Genomic DNA, 24,873 nt, shown 5'->3' with positions numbered 1-24,873 from the left:
CCACATACAGCCTTCACCTTGACTGATCCTCACAGCAGGGTGGGGTTAGAGGACCCACCCACTTTACATAGCCAAAAAGTGGCCAAGTCTCAAATACAGGTCAACTGATGTCACCATGAATCATCTTTTTCCCCCACACCATGTTGCTTCAATAACAGACTTTATAATTCCAAAAATTTTATACCAGAGCTCAGAAAGCCTATTAAATGTAATTACAGAAAGGAAAAAAAAAAATTCCAATTTTTTTATCCTTTTTTTGTATTTTTTAAAATTTCAAAATATTACAGGGATACAAGTGTTTTTGGTTACACGGATCACTTTTGTAAAGCTTAAGTCAGGGCTATAAGTGTGTCCATCACCCAGATAGTGTTCATTGCACACTATGGATAGGTTTTCATTCATCCCCTTCTTCCCCCTCCACCATGCTTGATTTCCACTGAGTTTTACTTCTCTCTGCACACATGTGTGCTCATCGGTTAGTTTCAATTTAATAGCGAGTACATCTGGTGTTTGTTTTTCCATTATGTAGACACTTCTCTTAGGATAATGGTTTCCGGTCCCATTCAAATTGTTGCAAAAGGTATCAATTTGTCCTTCTTCATGGCAGAGTAGCATTCCATGCTATACATATACCACATTTTGTTAATCCACTTAGGAATTGATGGGCACTCAGGTTGATTCCACATCTTGGCAATTGTGAATTGTGCTGTATTAAACATTCAAGTGCAGATGTCTTTTTGATAAAACTACTTATTTTCTTTTGAGTAAATACCAAATAGTAGAATTGCTGAATCAAATGATAGGTCTACTTTTAGTTCTTTGAGGAATCTCTATAGTGTTTTCCATAGAGGCTGTGCTAATTTGCAGTCCCATCCACAGTGTATAAGCGTTCGTTTCTCTCTGCATCCACATCAGCATGTATTTTTTTTGTGACTTTTTAATAAAAGCCACTCTAACACGGGTACAGTGATATTTTATTGGGGTTTTAATTTGCATTTGCCTGATGATTAGTGATGTTGAGCTTTTTTTCCTATGTTTATTGGCCATTTTTCTATTTTCTTTTGAAAATCTTCTGTTCCTATCTTGAGCCCACTTTTAAATGGGGTTGTTTGTTTGTTTCTTGCTGACTTGCTTGAGTTCTTTGTAGATTCTGGTTATTAGCTTTTTATTGAATGTAAAGTTTGCAAGTATTTTCTCCCATTCTGTAAGTTGTCTATTTGCTCTACTGATTATTTCCTTAGCTATACAGAAGCGTTTTAATTTAATCAAGTCCCATTTATTTATTTTTGTTGTTGCTGCAATTGCCACTGGGGTCTTTTTCATTAATTCTTTGTGTAGGCTGATATCTAGAAGAGTTTTTCCTACATTTTCATCTAGAATTCTTATGGTTTCATGCCTGACATTTAATTCTTTTATCCATTCTGAATGACAAAAGGGACACAAACTACCAAAATCTATGGGATTCACCTAAAGCAGTCCTAAGGGGAAAATTCATAGGCTTAAATGCCTACATCAAAAAGATAGATCACAAATTAATAATCTAATGACCCATCTCAAGGAACTAGAAAAGAAAGAGTAAACCAAACACAAAGCCAACAGAAAAAAAAGAAATAACTAAGGTCAGGGCAGAAGTAAACAAAATAGAAAATTACAAAAAAAGGATCAATGAAACAAAAAATTGATTCTTCGAAAAGATAAGTAAAATTGATAAAAAATTTTGCTAGATTAACCAGGAATAGAAGAGAAAGGACCCAAATTAGATCAATCAGGAATGAAAAAGGAGATATTACAACTGACACCAAAGAAATACAAAATATCATCTGTGAATACTATGAAAATCTCTATGTATATAAACCTGAAAAGATAGAAGAAATGGACAAATTCCTGAAAACACACAACCTCCCAAGACTCAACCAGGAAGAAATAGAACTCCTGAACAGACCAATAAGGAGCACCAAGATTGAAGCAGTAATCAAAAATCTTCTAACAAAAACAAGCCCTGGACCAGATGGTTTCACAGCCAAATTTTACCAGACCTACAAAGAAGAGCTGGTACCCATACTGCAGAAATTATTCCATAACATCAAGAAAGAGGGAATCCTCCCCAACTCATTCTACAAAGCCAGTATCACCTTGATACCAAAGCCAGAAAAGGAAATAACAAAAAAAAGAAAACTACAGACCAATATCCCTTATGCATATAGATGCAAAAATCCTCAATAAAATATTAGTAAACCAAATTCAACAGTACATCAAAAAAATAATATATCATGACCAAGTGGGCTTCATCCCAGGAATGCAAGGATGGTCCAACATACATAAATCAATAAATGTTATTCACCACATAAACAGAAGCAAAAACAAAGACCATATGATCATCATAACTGATGCAGAAAAATCATTAAACAAATTCACCTTATCTTAGAGTAAGGGGAGTGAAGAATAGCTTCACTGAAGACAGACAATTTTTCAGTAAGCTTTGAATGAATTCGAGGATTTAGATTAGAGAAGTATGATCTTTGTCAAATCATGTCACCATCCTATGACCACATAATTATGTTCCATTATGTGGTCACCACCTCATTAACGAATACCTGGCTTCATCATATAATGGGAGTTCATAAAGCAAGACTGACACACAAACAATATCGCCTCTAAAAGGAGATGTCCTTCAGAAGAGTGATTTATAAAGAATAATGGACAAAGCATATGATATGATACCTAATTTTCTTCATTCTAAACAAATGGTCACTGAACACAGTGTATCAATAGACTGTTTTACAGATTCCAAGTTTCCAAGGGCTTAGAAACAGAACAAAACAAAAACTGGCCAAAAACATGTATAATGAATGTGTAGTAATGTTATTATCCATCTTTTTTTGAATATCAAGTAGACTACTTAAAAGAAAAGTATTTTCCATCCCACACAATAAAAAAAAATATTATTCAAAGGACGAATTGAAAAAGCAATTCATACAAAACAGTGGCTGTGTTCTGCACCTTATTTTGGATTTCATCACTGTCGAATATTGACAAAGTCATTTCAATATTCCAAACCTCAAGATTTTAATTTACATGCTCCTTCTGAGTCCCAAAAAGAAAATTACTTTGCAAAACTGATCTTTAATTCTTAATAGCTGATAATAATGTGATAAATGAATTTACATACTGTTTTATAATGTAGATGTAATTTACTTACAGTGAGATGCAGATCTTAAATGAAAGGTTTAAAGCAGTTCTCACAAAGGCATATACTGTATAAACCACATGCCCATCAGAGAGAGAACATGGCCATTATCCCAGAAGGCTACCTTGGTGCCCTTTCATTCAATTCTAACATTCCTCTGTACTCCCAGCACCAAAAGCAATCATTTTCTGATTCCTTATACCACAGACACATACATCGGCTAATATAGAGTTTCACAGGTATGATTTCAGTTAAATAATTACAGCCAAAGAGTGCTGGTTAATTAATCAATGTTTAAGTACAGAAGAGCCTCTAATTCTTTGCTACTTTGTTCCTGCCTTGACCAGATCAGTATTTTGTCAGTGACTTGGATGAAGTCATAGACAATATTTCTCAAATGCAAAGATAATATGAATCAAGGAAGGATAACTACTATAATGAATGACTCTATCAAATTCCAAAACCACATCAATAGGTTGAAAACTAATGTGTTAAATCCAACAGGTGAAATCAAAATATAAAAAGCACTACACTTAGGTCCAAATACAACCAACTCAAGTATATGATCATGGAAAATATGATGTAAGAGAAAAAAAATTAGAATTTTAGTTGAGTTCAAGTTCAGTAGGAATCAATACTGTGTCATCATTACCAAAACACTCATTTTCACCTAGACTGCATTGCACAAGTGTTCAGAATGAAGGAGAAAATAGCTGTCCTTGCCAAAATTAGATTAGAATCATAAGGAACTGTTAAAGGAACTACAGACAAGAGAGCAAGAGAGCAGGTGATGTGCTAGCCATTTCCAAACATAGAAAGAACAGACATGGGGAACAGACATGATGTTGGATTTCCGTGTGGTTCCAGGGAACAGAAGTAGAGCCGCTTGTTGGAAGTTAAAGGGAGGTATATTTAGGATAACCTAACAAAAGAGACCTAATAATGAGAGCTGTGAAAAATGAGAAAGGCCTGCATTTTGTAGCAACACACTCTTGGCCACTCCAGGTATCCAAGGAGATGCTAGATGACCATTTGTAATGAGTGTTGTATGAAAATCTGAAGTTCATACATCGTATAGATGATTTCCATGGTTCCTTTAATAGATTTATTGTTATGTCTGGGTTCCAATAATATGTTTTATTGGAGGTCCTTGGTGTACTCTCTTGACCAGAAATTGAGACTACTGGGGAACCTATTTCAGTGTGTATTAACACCTTAAGGCATCATATTTTGAGGCTCAGGTAGTATTTATAATTAGAGGAAATAATTGTAGTAGAGAGAATGTTACGATAACGTGGCCCTCATTAGTCGTTCTCATTATTTCTGAGGCCATCCATAGGGATTGATCCTGCCCAATTAACTCAGGCAATGTTCGTGGCTCTTCCCCGGTGTCAGGAATAATGCCTAGACCCATTCGTATCACTCCTGGGTAACTACAGAGGTTTCCGAGTTACCCTACAGCAGAAAGAATAGGAATGAACTTCACACTAAACCACAGGACATGCTTCACCCACTGTTTGAATGATACCTGGGAAACCAAAACTCAAAAAACCATAGATAGTACTCTGTTTCTGACACATCCCACAGAACCACAGACAAACCTAGAAGCAGAGTCTTCTGCCTCTATGGAATCAAATTAATTACAAAGTATAATAAAAATAATTTTATGTACTATAATTATACATGAGTAAACCCCCCCATTGAGATAGCCATAAGAAAGTTACTTTGTGTCTTACTATATTATGTAAATTATTGGCAATATACCCATTAAGTCCTCCTAAAGTTTATTAATCTACACAGTTAAAAAGTAAATATTTGGGCTGGGCGCGGTGGCTCACGCCTGTAATCCTAGCACTCTGGGAGGCCGAGGCAGGCGGATTGCTCAAGGTCAGGAGTTCAAAACCAGCCTGAGCGAGACTCTGTCTCTACTAAAAATAGAAAAAAATTAATTGACCAACTAAAAATATATATATACAAAAAATTAGCCGGGCAAGGTGGCGCATGCCTGTAGTCCCAGCTACTCGGGAGGCTGAGGCAGTAGGATCACTTGAGCTCAGGAGATTGAGGTTGCTGTGAGCGAGGCTGATGCCACGGCACTCACTCTAGCCTGGGCAACAAAGTGAGACTCTGTCTCAAAAAAAAAAAAAAGTAAATATTTGAACTATATTACTCTATTAAGATGGTGCATCAAGGATCACTGTAAAGAAATAACATGAATCACTAAAATTGCTAAAATAAAATCATGAAACAAAATACCAGGAATTTTTTTTAATATAAACTGACATTTATTATGTTATCTCCCATTCATTTAAAGTTTGGAAAGCCAAACTAAAAGTTTATAATAATACAATCATATATTTGAAATGCTATGGTCTAAAAAAAGTGTGCTTCAAATACATACATATTTGTATAAAGCATATAATTTACACACATTCATTAAATGCATTTCACTCAATAATTATTTTTGAAAACTAAGTAGGTATACAGTGGTATATTAGGCATGGCACAAGTCACCTACAGAACCAGACATAGAATCTTTTTTGTAATTTCCCTCCCACTTTGATTCTCTCAATCAATAAATCTGAATCTTTATTATTGAATAATCTAAATAGCAAGTCTGAGAGTCATGATGCCTTTTATAAGTCTACAGGAAAAGACAGACATAAAAAATAATCACAAAATTAACAAAAGAAAGACACAACTATATATTGGAATATTCCTGTGTCTAAATATCTTTGTCCTTCAAATGCATGCATGGTTTATATGGCATGTCACTTACATACATTCCTCCTAATGATAAATGAAATATGAAAGTATATATGAGATACAGAAGAAGCTCATAGAAAGGTGTCTAAGGAGATAAAATGGCTTAATATCACTGGGGAAACAGCAAGAGACGGAGCTACAGATGTCTAACTCAGATTATGAAGACCCTTGGGCACCAATTTAAAGAGCTGCGTTATTATTCTCTAGAGATGCTGAGAGCTGAAGCAAGGGGGAGAGCGTGTGATTTAGAAGGATCCTTATGTTCGAATGTGGAGAGTGAGCCAAAAATAGAGTCAGGCAGGACAATCAGAAATCTACTGCAGGAAAGGAAGGGGGATATCCAGCTTCAAGAGACACTTAGGTGGCAAAACTTCTGCGATTGAAACTTTTCTGAGGCAAGGCAAATCACCCTTCATAAAGCAATGATTCTTTGTTTAACAATTTTTTTTATCTGACCTGAAAAATCACCAAGCTAAATCAAAACTCATTAGTAAATACATAAAGTTTCATACTGAACTTTCTTAGGAATCTTGGAAAAAGTAGAAAACAGAGTCCTTGCATATGAGGAAGTCATCTATGCACAAAGACAGCAGTATAGAGGGTGACTGGTCAGCAAGACGGCTGACTAGAGACACCTGGCATTTGCAACCCCCACCCCAAAAGAAAGGACCAAAGCAATGAATAAACAGCTAATAGTTGACTGGAGTGACACATGGGAACAGAGAGGCACCTGCGGTGATTGGAAGAGCAGGAGGAGGGCAGCAGGGAGGCACCAGCCTCTGCAGCTTCCTCTTCCCTGACCATATTGGATCTGCCTGCAGTCAGAAGGGGCTTCCCCTTTTAGGCAAAGGTCAGAAGATCCTGCCAGAAAACCCCTACAGTCCTCACAACAGGAGAACCCACAGTCCTTGCAAGCCCTAGCCCGATTTGGAGAGCTCCTGGGAATTCACGTAGCTGCAGTGCTCCGGATTAGGAGCACAAGGTGTACACCCCACCCCACCCCCATTCCCACCCACCGCCTGTAAGCCAAGCTGCTGCAGCAGGTGCTGCCATCTGAGACCAGAGCCACCTCTGGAGTGCGCCCTGCTCTGGAGGCCAGCAGCCACAGCACACCTCTCCAGCACTGGAGCTCTATCTTCAATGCACCAAGCCCACACTGGTGGGTAAAGAAAATGAGTTATATACACAATGGAATACTATTCAGTCAAAAAAAAAAAAAGAATGAAATCCTGTCATTCATAGCAACATGAATATAACTAGAAAACATTATGTTAAGTGAAATAAGCTAAGCACAGAAAGTTAAACACCACATGTTCGCACCCGTATGTAGAAGCTAAAAAAAGTTGATCTCATAGAAGTAAAAAGTAGAGCAGAGGATGCAGAGGCTGGGAAGGGTAGGAGGAAGAGAGGGACAGTGAGAGGTTTGTTAAAGGACACAAAATTACAGCTAGATAGGAGGAATAAGTTCTAGTGCTCTCTATCAGCAGTCCCCAACCTTTTTGGCACCAGGGACCAGTTTCGTGGAAGACAATTTTTCCACGGACTGAGGGTATGGAATGGGGGAGGATGGTTTCAGGGTGATTCAAGCACATGACATTCATTGTGCAGTCAGACCTCTCTGCTAATGATAATCTGTATTTGCAGCCGCTCCCCAGTGCTAGTATCACCACCTCAGCTCCACCTCAGATCATCAGGCATTAGATTCTCTTAGGTTGCATGCTCAACCTAGATCCCTCGCATGCGCAGTTTACAGCAGGGTTCGTGCTCCTATGAGAATCTAATGCTGCCGCTGATCTGACAGGAGGCAGAGCTTATGTGTCGATGCGAGTGATGGGGAGTAAATACAGATGAAGCTTCACCCACTTGCCTGCTGCTCACCTCCTGCTGTGTGGCCTGGTTTCTAACAGGCCATAGGCTGGTACCGGTCTATAACCCAGGGGTTGAGGACCACAGTTCTATAGCACTGTAGGATGACTATAGTTAACAATAATATATTATATAGTTACAAATAGCTAGAAGGAGGATATTGAATGCTCCCAACAAAAAGAAATGAGAAATGTCTGAGATGATGGAATGCTAATTACCCTGATCTGATCACTATATTTTATATGTATGGAAACATCACTGTGTGCCCCATGAATATGTACAGTAATTATTTGTCGATTAAAAACATTAAAAATAAAACAAAATTTTAAAAGAAAGCCATATAATAATAGTAGGAAAAACATCAGCTGTAAAGCTGTAGATTTTTTTAGAAGAAGAGAGAAAAAGAAAAATAAAAGAAACCTGGATTCAAAATTCCAGGAAGAGAAGACCATACGAGGAAGAGGAGATGAGACCATATAAGGAAGAGGAGACCAGACCAGATGAGACCAGACAAGGAAGAGGAGATGAGATGGATGAGGAAGAGGTGACCAGACAGGACAAGGAGACCAGACCAGATAAGGAAGAGGAAACCAGATCCGACAAGGAGGAGGAGACCGGATCAGACGAGACCAGACAAGGAAGAGAAGACCAGACCGGTGAGACCAGACTGGAAAAGGGAGAGGAAGAGGACAGATGAGACCAGATGAGGAAGAGGAGATGAGGCTGGATGAGGAAGAGAAGACCAGACCGGAAGAGGAGACCAGACCAGACGAGGGGTTGAAAATCTCCAGGACAGCAGCTGTGGCTCAGCCCCAGGGCCAGCCTGAGGACACCTTTGGAGCAGCTGTGGGAACAGTCATATAGGCAGAAAGAAGATATCTGACTTGCATAATAGCTAAAAGCAGAGACTCTGGAGTCAGGCCTGGTTTTGATTCTCAGTTTCATGAGTTAAGGTGTTACCTTGGGCAGATTATATAACTTCTCTAAGCCTTAGCTTCCTCATCTGTAAACAAGGTTAAGAACAATATCTATTTTGTAGGATGGTTCATGGGGTCTGAATGACATATTGCATATTAAGAACTTAGCACTCTCTTCCTCTTCCAGTCTGGTCTCCTCTTCCTCCTTCAGTCCGGTCTCTTCTTCTTCCAGTCCGGTCTCCTCTTCCTTGTCTGGTCTCATTTGGTCTTGAATTTTTGAATTTATGGAGGCCAGGGATAGAGTGCTATGGTCTAAAATGTCCCCTCAAAATTTATATTTTGAAATGCTCATGCCCTCATGGAATGAGGACAGGGGGGCCTTTGAGAGATAATTAGGTCAGAGAGCGGGAACAGAGCCTTTATGAAAGGGATTAGTACCTGCCTTATTCTGTTTTATGTTGCTGTAACAGAATACCTGAGACTGGGTTATTTATAAAGAAAGGAAGTTTAGTTGGCTCATGATTCCCGAGGCTAAGAAGTCCAAGCATGGCACCAGCATCTGTTCAGCCTCTGGTGAGGGTCTGGTGCTGCGCCAAGACACAGCGGAGAAGCAGAAAGGTGAATAGGTGTGTGCAGAAGAAGGGACCAAACACACAAGGAGAAAACTCACGTTGTAACAACCAGCTCTTGTGGTAACTAATCCAGTCCCAGGACAGCAAGTGCTCACTCGTTCCAGAGAGGTGGCATTAATTTATTCATAAGGGATCTGCCCCCATGACTCTAACACCTCCCAATAGGCCCCACCATCCAACACCGCCACACTGGCAGCTAAACTTCAACATGAGTTTTGGCAACCAAATTATAGCAATGCCCTTATAAAAGAGTCTTGAGCCGAGCACAGTGGCCTGTGGCTATAGTCCCGGCTACTCAGGGAAGCTGAGGTGGGAGGATTGCTTGAGCCCAGGAGTCCAAGACCAACCTGGGCAACATAGTGAGACTCCATCTCTAAAAATAAATGAATTCACAAATAGAGTCTTGAGAGAGACCCCCCTCACTCCTTCCTCATGTAAGGACACACCTAGAATGTGCTATGTATGAACCAGGAAGCAGGCCCTCCCCAGACACTGAATCTACTGGTGCCATGATCTAGGACTTCCCTGCCTCCACAACTGTGCAAAATAAATGCTGTTTGTCAGCCACCCAGTCTGTGGTATTTTTATTACCTCAGCCCAAACAGACTAGGACAATTAGTCTGAAGAGAGACCTCTAGCAGGGTCACACATCCATTCCTGAGCCACCCATGGGAATATAAAGACCCAGCCCCTTCGCCCTGGTGGAGACAACTCTGAAGAGACATCCCAATTTCAGACCTCCTAGAGGCTTCCACTAAGACCGTATCACATCCCAACTTCTCCCTCTGCCCAACTTGCTTCTTTCCCGTCCATTCCACGGGCGTTGATCCTAACCGCCCTCCCTCATTGTGTCTCCTTCATGCTAATCTCTGTCTCAGAGTCTGCCAACCCAGGGAACACAACTGGCAATGAGAAACTCTGGAGCTGCTGAAGGATTGTTGTTGTTATGTTAAAATCAGTGGAAGAATCTCGAGACCTTATGAGAAGAACATGTTCATCTGATATAAGACACACATACACGAAGGGACAAGAGAAAACCTGTCACTGTGCATGGCATCGTACACATATGCCTGCCTCTTCTTAGAGTCTAAAGCTTCCTTTGATATAAGCAGGACATTTGGATGGAGAGAGAAGGTGTAGGAAGAAGGGAACAGCAAATGGGAGATTGGTAGGTGTCAGGGAAAAGATACACAGTGGAGATAAAACAGTTCGGTTAGAAGCAAAGGGACCTTTTTGAAAGCAGAAAGATGAAGGTGGACAGATCGAATAGAGCCATCTCGAGGAGAAGAATCCTGAATGCTGAGAGAGGCAGAATGGTGCAGGGGAAAAATTAAGTTGAGAAATCAGTGAAAGAGATTTTCAAATGATGAACGGTAATTGTGATATTTTCTCTTTGCAAGTAAACTTTGCTAACACTTCGTAGCACAGTGAACTCTACTGCAAACTTAAAATCCTTTGCAGAGACATGAAAATTTTTCTGATGAAAAATTAAAAGGAGATAAACACTGGGAGGAATCTTTAAAATGAAGCTAGGTTGTACCTCAGATGTCTGCTCTTTGGTTTTTGGTCCTTGTACTAAACCTTTTTCTGTTTTTTCTTGTCCCCCGTCTCCACTTAACACCTCCTCACACCCAGGTATGTCTTTTCCTCCCTTCCTTTCCTTTTGTTCATTTTTTTTATAAGGCACTCTGGTTATTTTCAGTGAACTAAGGCTTCTGATTTCAAGACATTCAAGACAAGACACCAGTGTCCCTAAAACACTATATTCATCAGAAGATACGCTTCATAGATATTTGCTAAAAAGACTGTTTCGCAACACACACCAAAACGAATGCCATGCAATGAATGAAGGGAAATTACACTGAAATAAATAAAATGAAGAATCAGTTTTTGAACTAAAGGAGATTGTAAAGATCACATTTAGACTAACCTCATAATTTTATAAAAGAAGAAACTATTCTCTGGCAGATTGTTTTTGTCTGCAAATATTTTCTTCCTTTCCCACCCATATAACAATATTTTTTAAAAAAATGTTTCTGCCCCACCTCTGAATCTCAATTTCCCTTCTCCTTTTTAATGGTAACTATGCTGCCAGAAAAAGCATTTTAAGGTGGATCATGGGAAGTCCCTGCCAAGGGGGGGGGGGGGAAACAAGTTGAAGAAGCAGCTGGTTCTTTGCCACTGGATGAAAAGTTTGCATCCTTACATTTTCTCCCCCAAATCTCCCAGGGAAAGGTGCTCCCAGACATACATATATTGAAAGGCCGTCTCACCACCCTGCCTCCTTGTCTCTTCCCTACCCCAGGCTGGGTCCACAGGGCCACAAGTCACCCAGCATGGCTGTAATTCCATTAGGGTAGGAGGCTAATTTCAGGCTGCTGTGGTTGCCTGTATCTCATTCTCTAAGACCAAAGGGACTTCATCTCCAAACCTGAAACTTCAGGGAAAAGAAATTGTGCAAGTAAATGGAATTCTCCATTGATTTTTTTTTAAGTGATTTCCCATTTTTACCATCATAGCATGTATGCCAACAAAAGAGATTATCTGGTTACTGACTAGAAACGGGCCCACATTTCAGTGTTTAACTATGGAAACTCCCAAGATTTTGGAGTGAAAAAGCAAACTGATAGAAGACAAACTATAATATTCAGCCCTAAGTCAGTCTTTTGGGAGTTTTCTATGATATATTGCCTTTTCAAATTATGGTGAGTTCAAAGACGGGAGACAACTCTGAAAAGAAATGACCATGCTAGGCCGGGCGCGGTGGCTCACGCCTGTAATCCTAGCACTTTGGGAGGCCGAGGCGGGCGGATTGCTCAAGGTCAGGAGTTCAAAACCAGCCTGAGCGAGACCCCGTCTCTACCAAAAATAGAAAGAAATTAATTGACCAACTAAAAATATATATACAAAAAATTAGCCAGGCATAGTGGTGCATGCCTGTAGTCCCAGCTACTCGGGAGGCTGAGGCAGAAGGATCGCTGAGCCCCGGAGATTGAGGTTGCTGTGAGCCAGGCTGACGCCACGGCACTCACTCTAGCCTGGGCAACAAAGTGAGACTCTGTCTCAAAAAAAAAAAAAAAAAAAAAAAAAGAAATGACCATGCTGTTCTAGACTATGCCCAAAGTTTACTCAGTGATGAAGACTTTATTGCTCCATGTTGGATTTTTAAACTTGAACTCCAGTCCCATATCGACAGCAAACACAGATAAGTAGAAAGATATCAACAGGGCAACTAAATAATGAATCAGACCCAAACTATGTCCTGAGTGTGTCAAGTTCTCCACTCTAACCACACTTGTGCTCACACGGAGATGACACCTACTCTTACAATTCAGAGTTAACACACAGCATGCTGCTTAACAGAAGGTGTACAAGTTGGATTCACGTTGGTCCCCAACTATTTAAATGACTCTCTAGTAGAACAAAATATTCCCATCCTGTTGTTTAAAAAAAAAAAAGTGATCTAAATTATTAGTAACATAAATCTTTGGATTGTATATCCTTTGGCAAGCATAAAAAGAAGAAAAAATTGTTTAATTTTAAAAATGAAATGTTTGCAAAGAATACTGAAAATATTCATTTTATCAGCTGGTATGTGCATTTGCTTTTAGCTTCTATATGTGAAAAAGAAGAGCACTGCTTGACATAATAATCCTTCTACTCAAAAGATCAATTACACTGAACGGTGCCAGTGCATTTTAAATCACTGAGAGCAAATGATAGGTATTAGACAAAGCAAATTGACTCAACAACCTAGCCTGTTGGGAGTGAATACATTTGTTTGAAAACAATATTTCTTTTCTTAAGTGAGTACACAGCCAAGGAAAGGTATTGGATTGATAGTTCCGAAGATGTGAATCTTCTATTTCCCTACAGCGAAGGCCAGGGCAGTGCCAGCTCCCTGCGTCCGCATTTGAGTATGCCTCAATAATTTTCTGAATGGACCACCTCTAGAGCACAAAAATGAAAAGCTGCTTCGGAGCCTAGCAATTTCTGCTGAGCGTGCCAACTAAAAGCCACCATGAGGGTGAGCAGCCACAGCCTGGCAGCTAGACTCAGACCCCCAGTGAGTTCTAGGATGGGGACAACTCACAGTGACATTAAGGCAAGCCGCACTGTCACCAAGGACCTAGAAGAGGAAAACTTCTATAATTGACACTTTCCAAGGCAGCCATCCCTGCCGCCTCAAGCACTAATCACTAGCATCTAAATCTACAGGATTTCCCAGAAAAACAATTGACTGCGACATGTGCACACCCTACTTAAGACTGGCGCCACTGAGGCTGGCACAACATGGAACTCCAGGAACTGTAAGCCTTTTCCTTCTAGACAGGCCTTCTCTTCCGCTCCCCTGCGTCTGGCCTGCCAAACAATTGCCAAGCATTTCTCTGCAATTCCAACCCCAAATGTGCCGGAGTAAGTGAGAAGTTAAGGAAGGATAAAAAAAAGATCTGGTTCTATTGCATACAATTTTCCAGACATGGTCTGAGCAGAGAAAACTGTATCACTTACTTGAAAGAACTGGTTTTTCTAGCAACAGTGTTTATAAAATTACTTTCTATTTTTTAAAACCTGTGCTTGGCAACTGACTTCCCATTGAAGGTAAAGTTTCATTAAAAGAGGAAAATATCTATAGTATTAGAGGCGTCCATATGAAAAAAAAAAAAGAGGAAAATATAATTGAAATTATTTGGCTATAAAAGAGCCAAGATGATGATACACTGGGTATTGTAATGTAGCAGCGCTGCCATGATTCTTATCAGTCAGCCTTTAAAATAACAGTTCTTTTCTTCCCCCAGGTACTTTCCATAATCTGGGATTTCCTCTCTAGCATCAACCCCTTCTCACCCTGCACCACAGAAATTTTTCCCATGCTTGACAATCCTGTCTCCGCTTTCGGAGTTTGCAGAAATGTGTTCCCTCTTGCTTCTTTAGTTAAGAATTTATAGAGTCTAACACTTTTCTTAGGAATTTATAGTCTAATAGAACCCAGCTATAACAACACACCTCCTACTAGAGTTGTAAGATAATTTTTTAAGCTTGAATTGTCACCTTGCATGAAATAAATCCTTTTTCTACCAGGTTAATTAAGTTCTTAACTTTTTTTGTTTTAAAAAACTTTCAAATTTATGGGAAGAGTTGCAAGAATAGTACAAAGAACTCCCACATATCTCTGCCCAAAATTGATTAGATTTACAAATTCTGCCACATTTGCGTTTCTCTCTCTCTCTCTCTCTCTGTCTGTCTGTCTATACACACGCACACACACACACACACACACACACACACACACAAAATCTTTCCTGCCCTATTTGAAAGCTAATTACAGATATTGTACCTTTCAACCCTCAATTCTTCAGCATGTATTTGTTAAAAACAAGTACATTCTCTTACTTAACCACAGTGCAATTATAAAATCAGAAAATCTCTACAATCTATATTCAGATTTTATCAATTGTGCCAATAATGTCTTCTATAGATAATGTTTTTCCTGATCCAGGATCCAATCCAGAATTTCCTATTGCATTTTAGTTGTCATATCTCTTTATCTCCTTTAATCTGGAATAGTTTCTCAGCCTGCCTTTATCTTTCATGACATTGATATTTTTGCCCAAGTGTCTCTATTCTCTATTCTCCCCTCAGGAACCAAAGTGATCAGATCACATCAATCCCTTCTCAAATCCCTCCAAAGATTGCCCTTCAAACTTGGAACAAAATTCTTTCCCTCTCTCCCTGCATCCCTTTATCCTACTTTATTTTTCTTCATGGCATTATCTGATGTTACAGTATATATTTATTTATTTAATATCTGTTCCTCCCAATGGGGAAGGGTAGAAATTTTGCTTACTTATTTATTAATTGTCTACCCTGTGGCTAAAAACTTCATCTCATTCATTGTTTGTTCACAGTGACTAAAACAGCCTCTGGCATACAGTATTTGCTCAACAGATTCTTGTTGAACAGGTTAATTAATGGTTCTCAGATTGCTGAAAGAATGATTAAGATATCCAGAAGTGAATGGAATTCACTAGAAAAGATGAGAATTCTTTTCTTAAAAAAATTGCATGTGTATTACGAGGGCAGATATGGATAGGACAGTGGAGAGTGCAAACTGGCTATTAGCAAATTTTCCCCAAAAAATAAAATACTTTTATTCAGGGTGAAACCCTGAAAGCAGACTGTAAACACTGAGACCAAAAGTCAGGACCAATTTCTACCTCTTTAAGAATGACTTGGTTTAAAGGCAACTGGAGATTATAAAAAGCATGATTCATATAGACATTTGAAGCATTATGTACCCTCTGGGACTATTAAAAGAGTCTCTCACTAGTGAGATTCAGGCAGCAAAATCTGCACAGACCACCCACGTATCCCTGCTCTTTGATTTACCACGGAAGTTCTTGGTCTTTGCTTTGTTCTCATTCGTACATTGTTCATAGACTTCTATTTTTTTATAACATTTTAAACTTGCATAAAAGATGCAATGATAGGAAAGAACACTCTTAGACCCTTTCCTTTTTTCTCCATTTGTTTTCACAGTTCCTCCCTCAAAGCCTTACTGCTGTCTCTGAATAAAACTATATATAATAGTTCTATTATGCTACGCCTTGGAGATTACCATTCTGGACAATGTCACCATGTAGATTCAGGTTGTCATTTATTTCCAGAATGGTTTTTTCAACTGTAATTATAAATATCCATTCTGTTCCATTACATTGTTTTTCTTCTTCAGGAACTCCAATTGTTCATATGATGGCTCTTCTTTGACTTTCTTCCATTTCAACCACTTTCTCTCTCAAATGTTACTAGTTTCTTTATATCATTGTCATTCTCTTCATTGTTCTCCTGCCTTCCCTCAACGTCCCTTTTAACATTTTCATTCAAATCTATTCTCCCTTTGACCCCTATAATGTAGTATGTTAGTTCTAAAAATTAATTAATTAAGCCAACATTTTATTCTATTTCTTTTCTAAATTAAATCAAGTTTCACTTCATTTTTCCTGGGTTTTGGTCTATTTCTGACCTTAGCTTTTTAATTTGTGATTCAAGGTGTTTTCTATAGCTCAGTTTTTGCTTGAAGATAATTCAATTCCACTTGGAGTATCATATTACAATATTCTTCTGCTTCACAGTTGCTTTTTAGAGAGGTATTTCCATCCACTGAAATGTTTTGATTTTTCATTCTGTTTTGTTCTTACCATAGTTTCACATGGTGAGACCAATGACATCTGTGCATTTTGTGGACAGGCTTGACAAAGAGCAGGTTCACATGATCTCTAGTTCAAGAGCTCCTTTTCCTGACAGAGATGTGAAGTGCATTTTCTTTAAAGTTTGGCTTTTGGTGGGAGGCAGTGGAGGAAGAGTTATATGTTCATGAGTTTTTGGAGTTTTTTCTTTTTAATCTTGTGGTATTTTAGATTTTCCCATCACCAACAAGACTTTTCCCATCACCAGTAAGACTCCAAAGGGTGCCCCTCCCTTACTTTCACGCCTAGAATCCCTGCTTTTCCTTAGCTGCTACCTAGGTACTTGTAAGTCCCTTCCTCTTTAGTCACTGTTCTTATCTACCTGGAGACTTTTTCAGCATTTTCACACTTAAGACAGACTTTCTCTTTCTGAGGGTGGTTTTCACACACTCTCCTCTGTCTCCTCTGCAGTTTTTCCAGAAACCACTACCTGTCCATGAAGGCTCGCAATGGGAACTCATGAGGCTGCTCTACTGAAAATGGATGTTTATTTTTCTACTTACAGTAACTAATGTTTGTACTGACCTCTGGCTTCTAGTAATGCTGGAGGTGGAAGGATTTATGTGGTTCAATTTGCTTCTTATTGATCTGCACAGTTTTTGTGGAAGATGCAAAAGGGATTGATATTTAGGCAGCAGCAATTAATTACTTCAGCTTACTGTAAATTCCTCATTTATAATTCTTAACCAGATATTTCTTCCTTATACATGAAATTAAATTTCTGGTTTTACCATTTTAGTCCTGTAGTGGATATTGTACTGGACACTCTTATGATCCACCAGTATCCTGTCTTCAGGGCTGAGACTCCCATTCCCCAGGTGCTGGGCATCATGGCTGCTGCCTACAGATGGCTGTACCTCTCAGAAGGCTGATTCTTGGACGAAGGGAACTGCCTTACCCAATGTTACCCGTTCCCCTCCATGGTGATGCCAGCAGCCAATGGCTGGCTGATACAAGGATACAAAGCTTGACCCCTTGCCTTAATTTGTGACAACTCTGAAAAACCATCCCAGCTCTGGAGCTCCCTACAGGGTCAGCTGAGGTTTTGAGTTGTTAACTACATCGCAAACGAACTTCTCTGCCTGCCTAGTCCTGCCTGCCTCACTTCCTTACAGGAGTACCTCCTGAGTGCCCTCCTCAATATACCTTCTGCAAACAAACCTCCATCTCAGGATGTCTTCAGGGCATCCAACCTAAAACAATCATCATCACAAAAAATTTGTACTGAGCCATAAGACAGGCACTGATGAAAGTCTGTTGATATGTTGTATGCATTCACTTAATTCTCACAAGGAAACTGTGAAGAAGATACTATTAATACCATCTTTACCTCGCAGATGAGAAAAGAAAAATCATAGAGTAGATAAGTGCCTTGTCTAAGTTAATAAATGGCAAAGGCAGGATTTGAATGCAGGCACTCTGGCTTGAAAGAATACTCTCTTATCTACTCCACTCCACCGACTCCCACCCTGGCTTGCCATTCACTATCCCCTAGTATGACACTTAGTCAGCCTTTTACTCGCATCTTTCTAAGCCCTGACATGGAGCACAACCAGCATATGACACATGCCAAGATGATCACAAATATTAAGATTTCTTTAACATATAATTATTTTCATGAGTGGATTGGCTACAATGTTAGTTGCAAAAGATGCAATTTGATCGTATGAATTTGTGTTTCAAAGCTTTAGCATTATAAACAGGGAAACACATTTGTAAATCCATCCTATTATCACTCAGGAACATTTTTCATATGTACTCATGTATCAGCAGGTACACATTAACTTCTCTGCAGATTTTTTTTTTATTTCATCATATTATGGAGGTACAAATATTGTTAGGGTTACAAATATTGCCGCTGCCCCCCCTTCCCCCCATGTGTCCGATCCCCTGGTGGTGTGCATCACACAAGTTATGGAAGCATACACCCCTTTCCTCCTCCCCCCTACCCCCTGCCCACCACCCGATAAAAAGTTTTGTTTTGATTTTTTTTTTATCTTACTCCCAAGTAATAACAAAAATACTATATAACATTTCTCAAAAGTTCTTACCTCCATCTTGAAATTTGCTTAATCTCTCAAAATATGATGACATGGGGGCCTGCACAATGTCTAGGATGGCCAGAAGTGTTCTTGTTAGCCTTAATAACTCACTGAAACTATAAAATCCAAAGTATATAAGGTTCCGAGCCAAGTGGACCACCTTAATAAAAAAGGGGGTGGGGGGAGTAGAAAAGAAAAGACGCATTAGGAACTCAATCAAATAAATATTGGCTTTTTTTTTTTTTTTGAGACAGAGTCTCACTCTGTTGCCCAGGCTAGAGTGCCATGGTGTCAGCCTAGCTCACAGCAACTTCAAACTCCTGAGCTCAGGCGATCCTACTGCTTCAACCTCCCGAGTAATTGGGACTACAGGCATGCGCCACCATGCCCAGCTAATTTTTTGTATATAGTTTTACTTGGCCAATTAATTTTTTTCTTTCTACTTTTAGTAGAGACAGGGTCTCGCTCTTGCTCAGGCTGGTTTTGAACTCCTGAGCTCAAGCAATCCGCCCGCCTCCCAGAGTGCTAGGATTACAGGCGTGAGCCACCGCGCCCAGCCTGGCATTTTTTATTATCTAAATTAGTTCAGATATTTCTAAACTTCCTAATTCTTTAATACCTAAGAATTAAAATACCTGCAAAAGCAACCACTTGAACTTTGACTTATTCAGGTCTATATTAAATCCAAATCAGATTTTGGATACTTTAAGTGGTTAATGAAGTTTACACATTAAAATTATTTATCTCTTAATTAAATATTAACTCATTTAAGTCTGTAAATACCACTTCATAAACAGTTATGTTAATTACTTCAAAAAATAGATATTATCCATGCAATTTGCCCAGAAATATATGTTCCCTATGCTGCTCTGTGGTCTTCCAGATACTACCAGACATCCTAAGTGTGATAGTCGGGCTCCAAGATGTAGCCCCCAACAGTCTCCTGCACATTGTACCAGGGCTGGTCTGAGTGACCAACAGAAGTGATGGCATGTCACTTCCAAGATTAGATTACAGAAGACTGCAACTTCCATCACGGACTCTCTCTCTCTCTCTCTCTCTCTCTCTCTCTCTCTCTCTCTCTGTCTCTTTGTCTCTCATTCTCTTGAATAGCTTGCTCTGGGGGAAGACAGGTACCATGTCATGAGGACCCTCAGGTAGCCTATAGAAAGATCACATGGCAAGAAGCTGATGTGTCAACAGCCAGCAAGGAAGTGCTGCTACCAACAACCACATGAGTGAGCTTAGAAACAGACTGCAATCCCAGTCAACAATTTACTGGCTGCCCTATGGGATACCCTGAGCCAGAACCTCCCAGCTAAGCTACTCCTGGGTTCCTCACCCATAGAAACTGTGAGATAATAAATGTTTGTTGTTTCAGGATGCTAAGTTTTGGAGTGATTTAGTACACACCCATAGGTAGCTATTACGTCTAGTATCAAATAACAGTATCCTTTCTTTAGTTTTATCACTATATGCCCAGAATGATATAAATGGAGGTATTTCAATTCAGTTTAATGAGGATAAAAATGTCACCACCATTAAGATGAAAAAAAGTACCCAAACATATTAGAAAATATGCAAAACTATCTTTGTTCATTAAATGCAATAAAGTTCACATAAATTAAACAAAAAATCAAGGAAAATAGTATATAAAGGATAATTATAAATAAAATATTTTGTATTAGATATCAAGGTATAATTAAAGTACCAAATCTATCTCTTGAAAAATGGCAGAGAGAATCATATTTCCATGAACTAAACTACCCAAGTACCAAAACATCCTAAATATTAGGATGGAAAGAAGGGAAAAAAATATTAGAAGGAAAAAAACTTTGATGCTCAATGTATCTAATTTTTCACAGGGAAAATGTAATAACGTCAAGAATAATCGTTTTTAAAAAGATACCTCAAATGTCAGTTTGTTTTTTTCTTTATCCCCAAAAGGAAAGGGCTGGTTTACAACTTCTTTCAAGTATTCTTCAACAAATTCCATTGTCAGTGCAAATTTCCTTTTCATATCATTTCTAGAAGAATCTGTTATAGAATCATATCTGGGAGGACAGAAACAAGATAGGGCAAATGAAATTGATCATGAGCATTTAAAAATAGGAAAATATATATACCTTAGCTTCCTGGCTTCATAACCTTGGTTAAATCAGTTAACTGCCATGGGTGTTAAGTCCTCATCTGTAAAATGGGGCTATTGTGAAATGAGCTAAGACATGTAAAACATGTAAACCAGTCTACTATTACATCAAGTACTTAACAGATTTTTACTCACATTATCAAAATTATTTGTTTACTGGTTTCCAGAAAGACGCTTCTATTATCACTAAGAGTTATCATTTTAACAAAGAGTATTTTATTTGCACTTGGAAGACTGACAACCTGAGTTAGAACACACAAACGCCTTTCTGTGTATTTCATTTCAAAATGGTAGACATTTGGTTTTGAGTTCATCGGCTGAATTGAAAGGCCTCAAGACATTTTTCCAAACGTACTCGTGAATTGTGATCTTTGTGGGGATTTCTGTCCAGAGCCTGGCATAGCGAACGGGCACCACAGACTCCTGGGGGTCCCGGTCCACATGCATGTGGAGCATGAGGCGACAAAAGGACGCTCGGAGGTCGAAGGGCAGGCTCTCGTCCGACACGCACCGCAGGATCAGGTCTACAGAGAGCTGGGTAGAGATCTGGTTTATGGCCAGATACTGGCGATCCAGGCACATCCGTGCAAAGAGGTTTAGCTGGTACCTTAAAAATATTAAACATATTACATTACTTGTCTTATCTTGATAAAGTTCTTAAACACCATAGCACCAATCAGCATCTATGTTTATGATACCTATACTTCCAAGTGTTTCTGATACTGGAGTCAAACTCTTACAGTAGTAGGTTAAGTGATCAAATGACAACACATACATGAAATTGTCTCTACACCCCTTCGGTGACATTTTTCTCTTACTTGTGCCAGCAACATGTGCCTGGTGGAGAGCATTAATAGTTATGCTCTCAGTTTCCTAGGATTACAAATACCACACTAAGCCCAAAGACTATGGGAAACAGCTCCCATGAAACCATCTTTCTCCACCTTCCCCAGTCTCTCGCTCAGCTGCAGGCTCTAGCATCTGCACTCTAAATCGAGCCCACTCAGTTCCCAGTCCCAACGTGATCAGTCCAAATGGCATTAGTACACTTGGCTTCACCAGCTCAGGTCTGAGATTAACAATTAGGCTTTGGTTTTGCTGCTATAGCTATAGAAAACAGAAAACACAAGGCATTCTCTGCCTTCCTCTGATTCCTGCCATTTGGGCCCTACTCGGGCCCAGGGATTCTGCCATGAGTTTCTATCCCTTGGACTCAAGGATGCTAGCTAGGTTATTGATCCCAATATACTGACCACCAGTGCTTCTGCTGCTATATGCCACCACTGAACATTCATAACTACAGGTACCAGTCACCATGAATTCATAAGTACTATACACTAAACTACCAGCTACCTTCCTCTGAGCCAGCCCGGCAGCCAGATCAGTATCCTCAGCTCCAGCTCACTCTCTCTCTCTCTCTCTTTCTCTCTCTCTCTCTCTCAACTCCGTCACCTAGGTCCTCACATCTGCTCCTACCCCAATCAATAAGAGGGAAAAAAAACTTTTGCTGCACAAAAATTCCAAACCAGTGGAGAACCAGAAAATTGCAAGCAGAGTCTTGTAGAAAACACAGACATTAACTTTTATTCTGAATATTTTAAATACACTAAATATTTCAGCTACCCTGCATCTGACATGACTTTCTAAATTTCCTCTTCATAGATACCTAAGTTTTTTAGAGGCTTCAGAGAATCAGCTCTCAATGAATATGTGAGACTGAGAATTTTGATTCTCTATAATACTTAACCTGTAATAGGTAAGAACTTCTAAATCAGTCTTGGTGCCTTCTTTTGCCTCTTGAGCAAGGTGCCTGATAGCTTTGCCATGAGGTTCCTTGTTGCTGTCAATCCAATAGAGCCAAACTTCTTCATCCTCAATGTCGTCTGGAAGGATGGAGCTCTCCATGGGATTGTCTACTTGCATGGAGACCACCCTTGGAATAAATAAAATGTACAAAAATCTACTAAGAAGTGCACTTAGAAATATGATAAAGAACTACAGTATTTACAAATAATAAACTGAAAAAAAAGGGGGGGGCCTTTATCTGGGCTTACTTAGTTTGAATGAGAATATCCGCATTGCCTGGACTCAGCATAAATTTACAGATGAGTTCCTGAGTTACAGGAATAGCAGTGGTGTTAGACACACACAGATCTGACAAATAATCCAAAAATCTGCCAAGAGAAAACAAATTAAATTGAATATTAAGACAAAACATTTTATAAAATCATCACAATAAAAATACAATTTGGAATATAATTAAAGAAACTTATTTAGAAATATTTTTGATATTTCTATGCACTATTTTTCTAATGTGTTGCTTATCGTTTGTATCATTAAAAGCAAACATTCAATTATTTTTATTTAATGCAAACCTTATTTCAAAAAGGATATGTTTGCTTCTATTTATTTGGTGATACTCAACCCACAGCACTATGACTTAGGTTTAGAAAATCATTTATCTGCCTTAAAGTGAGACTCCCTGGAACTGAATATTAAAACAAAAGCTAATGCTGTGCTGAATCAAATAGGAATAAAGCATGTAGTTAATAGAAGTAACTATTACCTGGTTGAGTCAGGGGCCCATTTCTACCTTTTAGCATTTAGTTGATGTATTACTTAGTTAAGAAAACTTTGCCAATTTGCCTGCTTTTCTACAGGCATTTTTCCCAGATAACGTAGCAAGGTGCAATAGAAAAAGAACTTGATGTGAAGTCAGAAACTTTTTTTATTCTATTCCTAACTGTTGGGGTATTCTTGGGCTAGTTACTCTCTACTTCTGAGCTCTCAAATGTGGACAATATTATAAAACCAGTGTACTTCATGCAAATGTATGAGGATCTAAATAAGACAATGTATATGAATATATTTTGAAAAACTATGAAGTTGTATAAAATCATAAGTTATCAGTGAAAATCAATCGCACTTTAATATAAATCCACCAAGGGCTTTGATCCCTTAAGGGGTAATATAAGTCCTTCTTATATGCCATTATTATAGCAATAAGCCCAACATAGTTTGTCCATGAACAGTTTGTGATATGAAAGAATTCTAACTTTTAAAAGTTCTAAATATAAAACAAAAAGCCACAATCCCCACTAGAAAAGAATACTCTATGAATCACTTCAAACCTTGGCTCTCGATTTCTCCTGAGTAAACTGACAAATGTTTCTATTTCTTTTGCTGTGATATGTTTCTCTAGTAGTTTTCTGTTGTTGTGCAACAAAGCTGTGATAGTATCTTCTGCCAAAATATCATAGCCAATCTGGGACTGCATGACACAGAAATTCTTAGCAATATATTCCTGCGAAGAAGAAAGGCTGTCAGAACACACCACCAAACGGCTTAGAAATAACAGGTTCTATTAGGGTCAACAACATTGATTAATTTATTCATAACAGAAAATCCACTAAAAAGTTTGCCAAAAGAAAAACAAATAAATAATTCTTCAACAAATAAAGTTTTTTGAGGAGGGTAATAAAAACATATCAACATATAAATATATATATATACTTTAAATAATAACAAAAAATTATGGCCCTAAAAATAATTTTTAATGTGGGTACATATACTCTTGTAAGTGGGAAAAAAAATTCTAACTAAAATAAGTTTTTATGACATCATAACTTAGGATTTCATCACTCTATTAAAGCCCCTTCTTCTAACTCTCACTAGATATCATAACCAATGATTTTGGCATGATTATAGAAAAGAAAATGACTGCCTGAGATTTCATTCATGAGGCATGAGATCTATGCTATTACTTAAAGATCCCAGGTGGAGTGGGTTGATTCCTTTTTTGTACATATACTACAATGGTTTATGATATCTACTCTTTAAAATAGTGGTAAATACTTTTTAGCTTTAAAAAGCTATCGAACAAGATAATATGATTAATCACTTTATTGATCAGATCCATTCACCCAGTAAATACTTCTTAAGGCCTATGACATTCCAGGTACTGTTTGAGAGACTAAGGATAAGGCTGTAAACAGGGCAGAAAAACTCTCATGGAGCTCAAAGGCAGTAATGAGTAAACAAATACGATCACTTTACATGATGACAAG

General features: G+C 38.7%; 1 protein-coding gene across 1 annotated transcript in view; it reads right to left on the bottom strand.

Annotated features, from left to right (window-relative positions):
- The window catches only part of ITPR2 (inositol 1,4,5-trisphosphate receptor type 2), a 467,092-nt gene that overhangs the window by 295,430 nt on the left and 146,789 nt on the right, over positions 1-24,873 (bottom strand). Inside the window, exons 16-21 of the mRNA XM_012739535.3 lie at positions 23,938-24,110; positions 22,861-22,980; positions 22,554-22,739; positions 21,162-21,413; positions 20,567-20,711; positions 18,667-18,817 (exon numbers count right to left, since the gene is read on the bottom strand). Of these exons, the coding sequence (XP_012594989.3) occupies positions 18,667-18,817; positions 20,567-20,711; positions 21,162-21,413; positions 22,554-22,739; positions 22,861-22,980; positions 23,938-24,110 (1,027 nt within the window). The remainder of the gene's footprint in view (positions 1-18,666; positions 18,818-20,566; positions 20,712-21,161; positions 21,414-22,553; positions 22,740-22,860; positions 22,981-23,937; positions 24,111-24,873) is intronic.

Source organism: Microcebus murinus, chromosome 10, assembly GCF_040939455.1.
Source record: "Microcebus murinus isolate Inina chromosome 10, M.murinus_Inina_mat1.0, whole genome shotgun sequence".
NCBI classification, from domain to species: domain Eukaryota; kingdom Metazoa; phylum Chordata; class Mammalia; order Primates; family Cheirogaleidae; genus Microcebus; species Microcebus murinus.
This window is presented reverse-complemented; position numbering and strand designations above follow the sequence as displayed.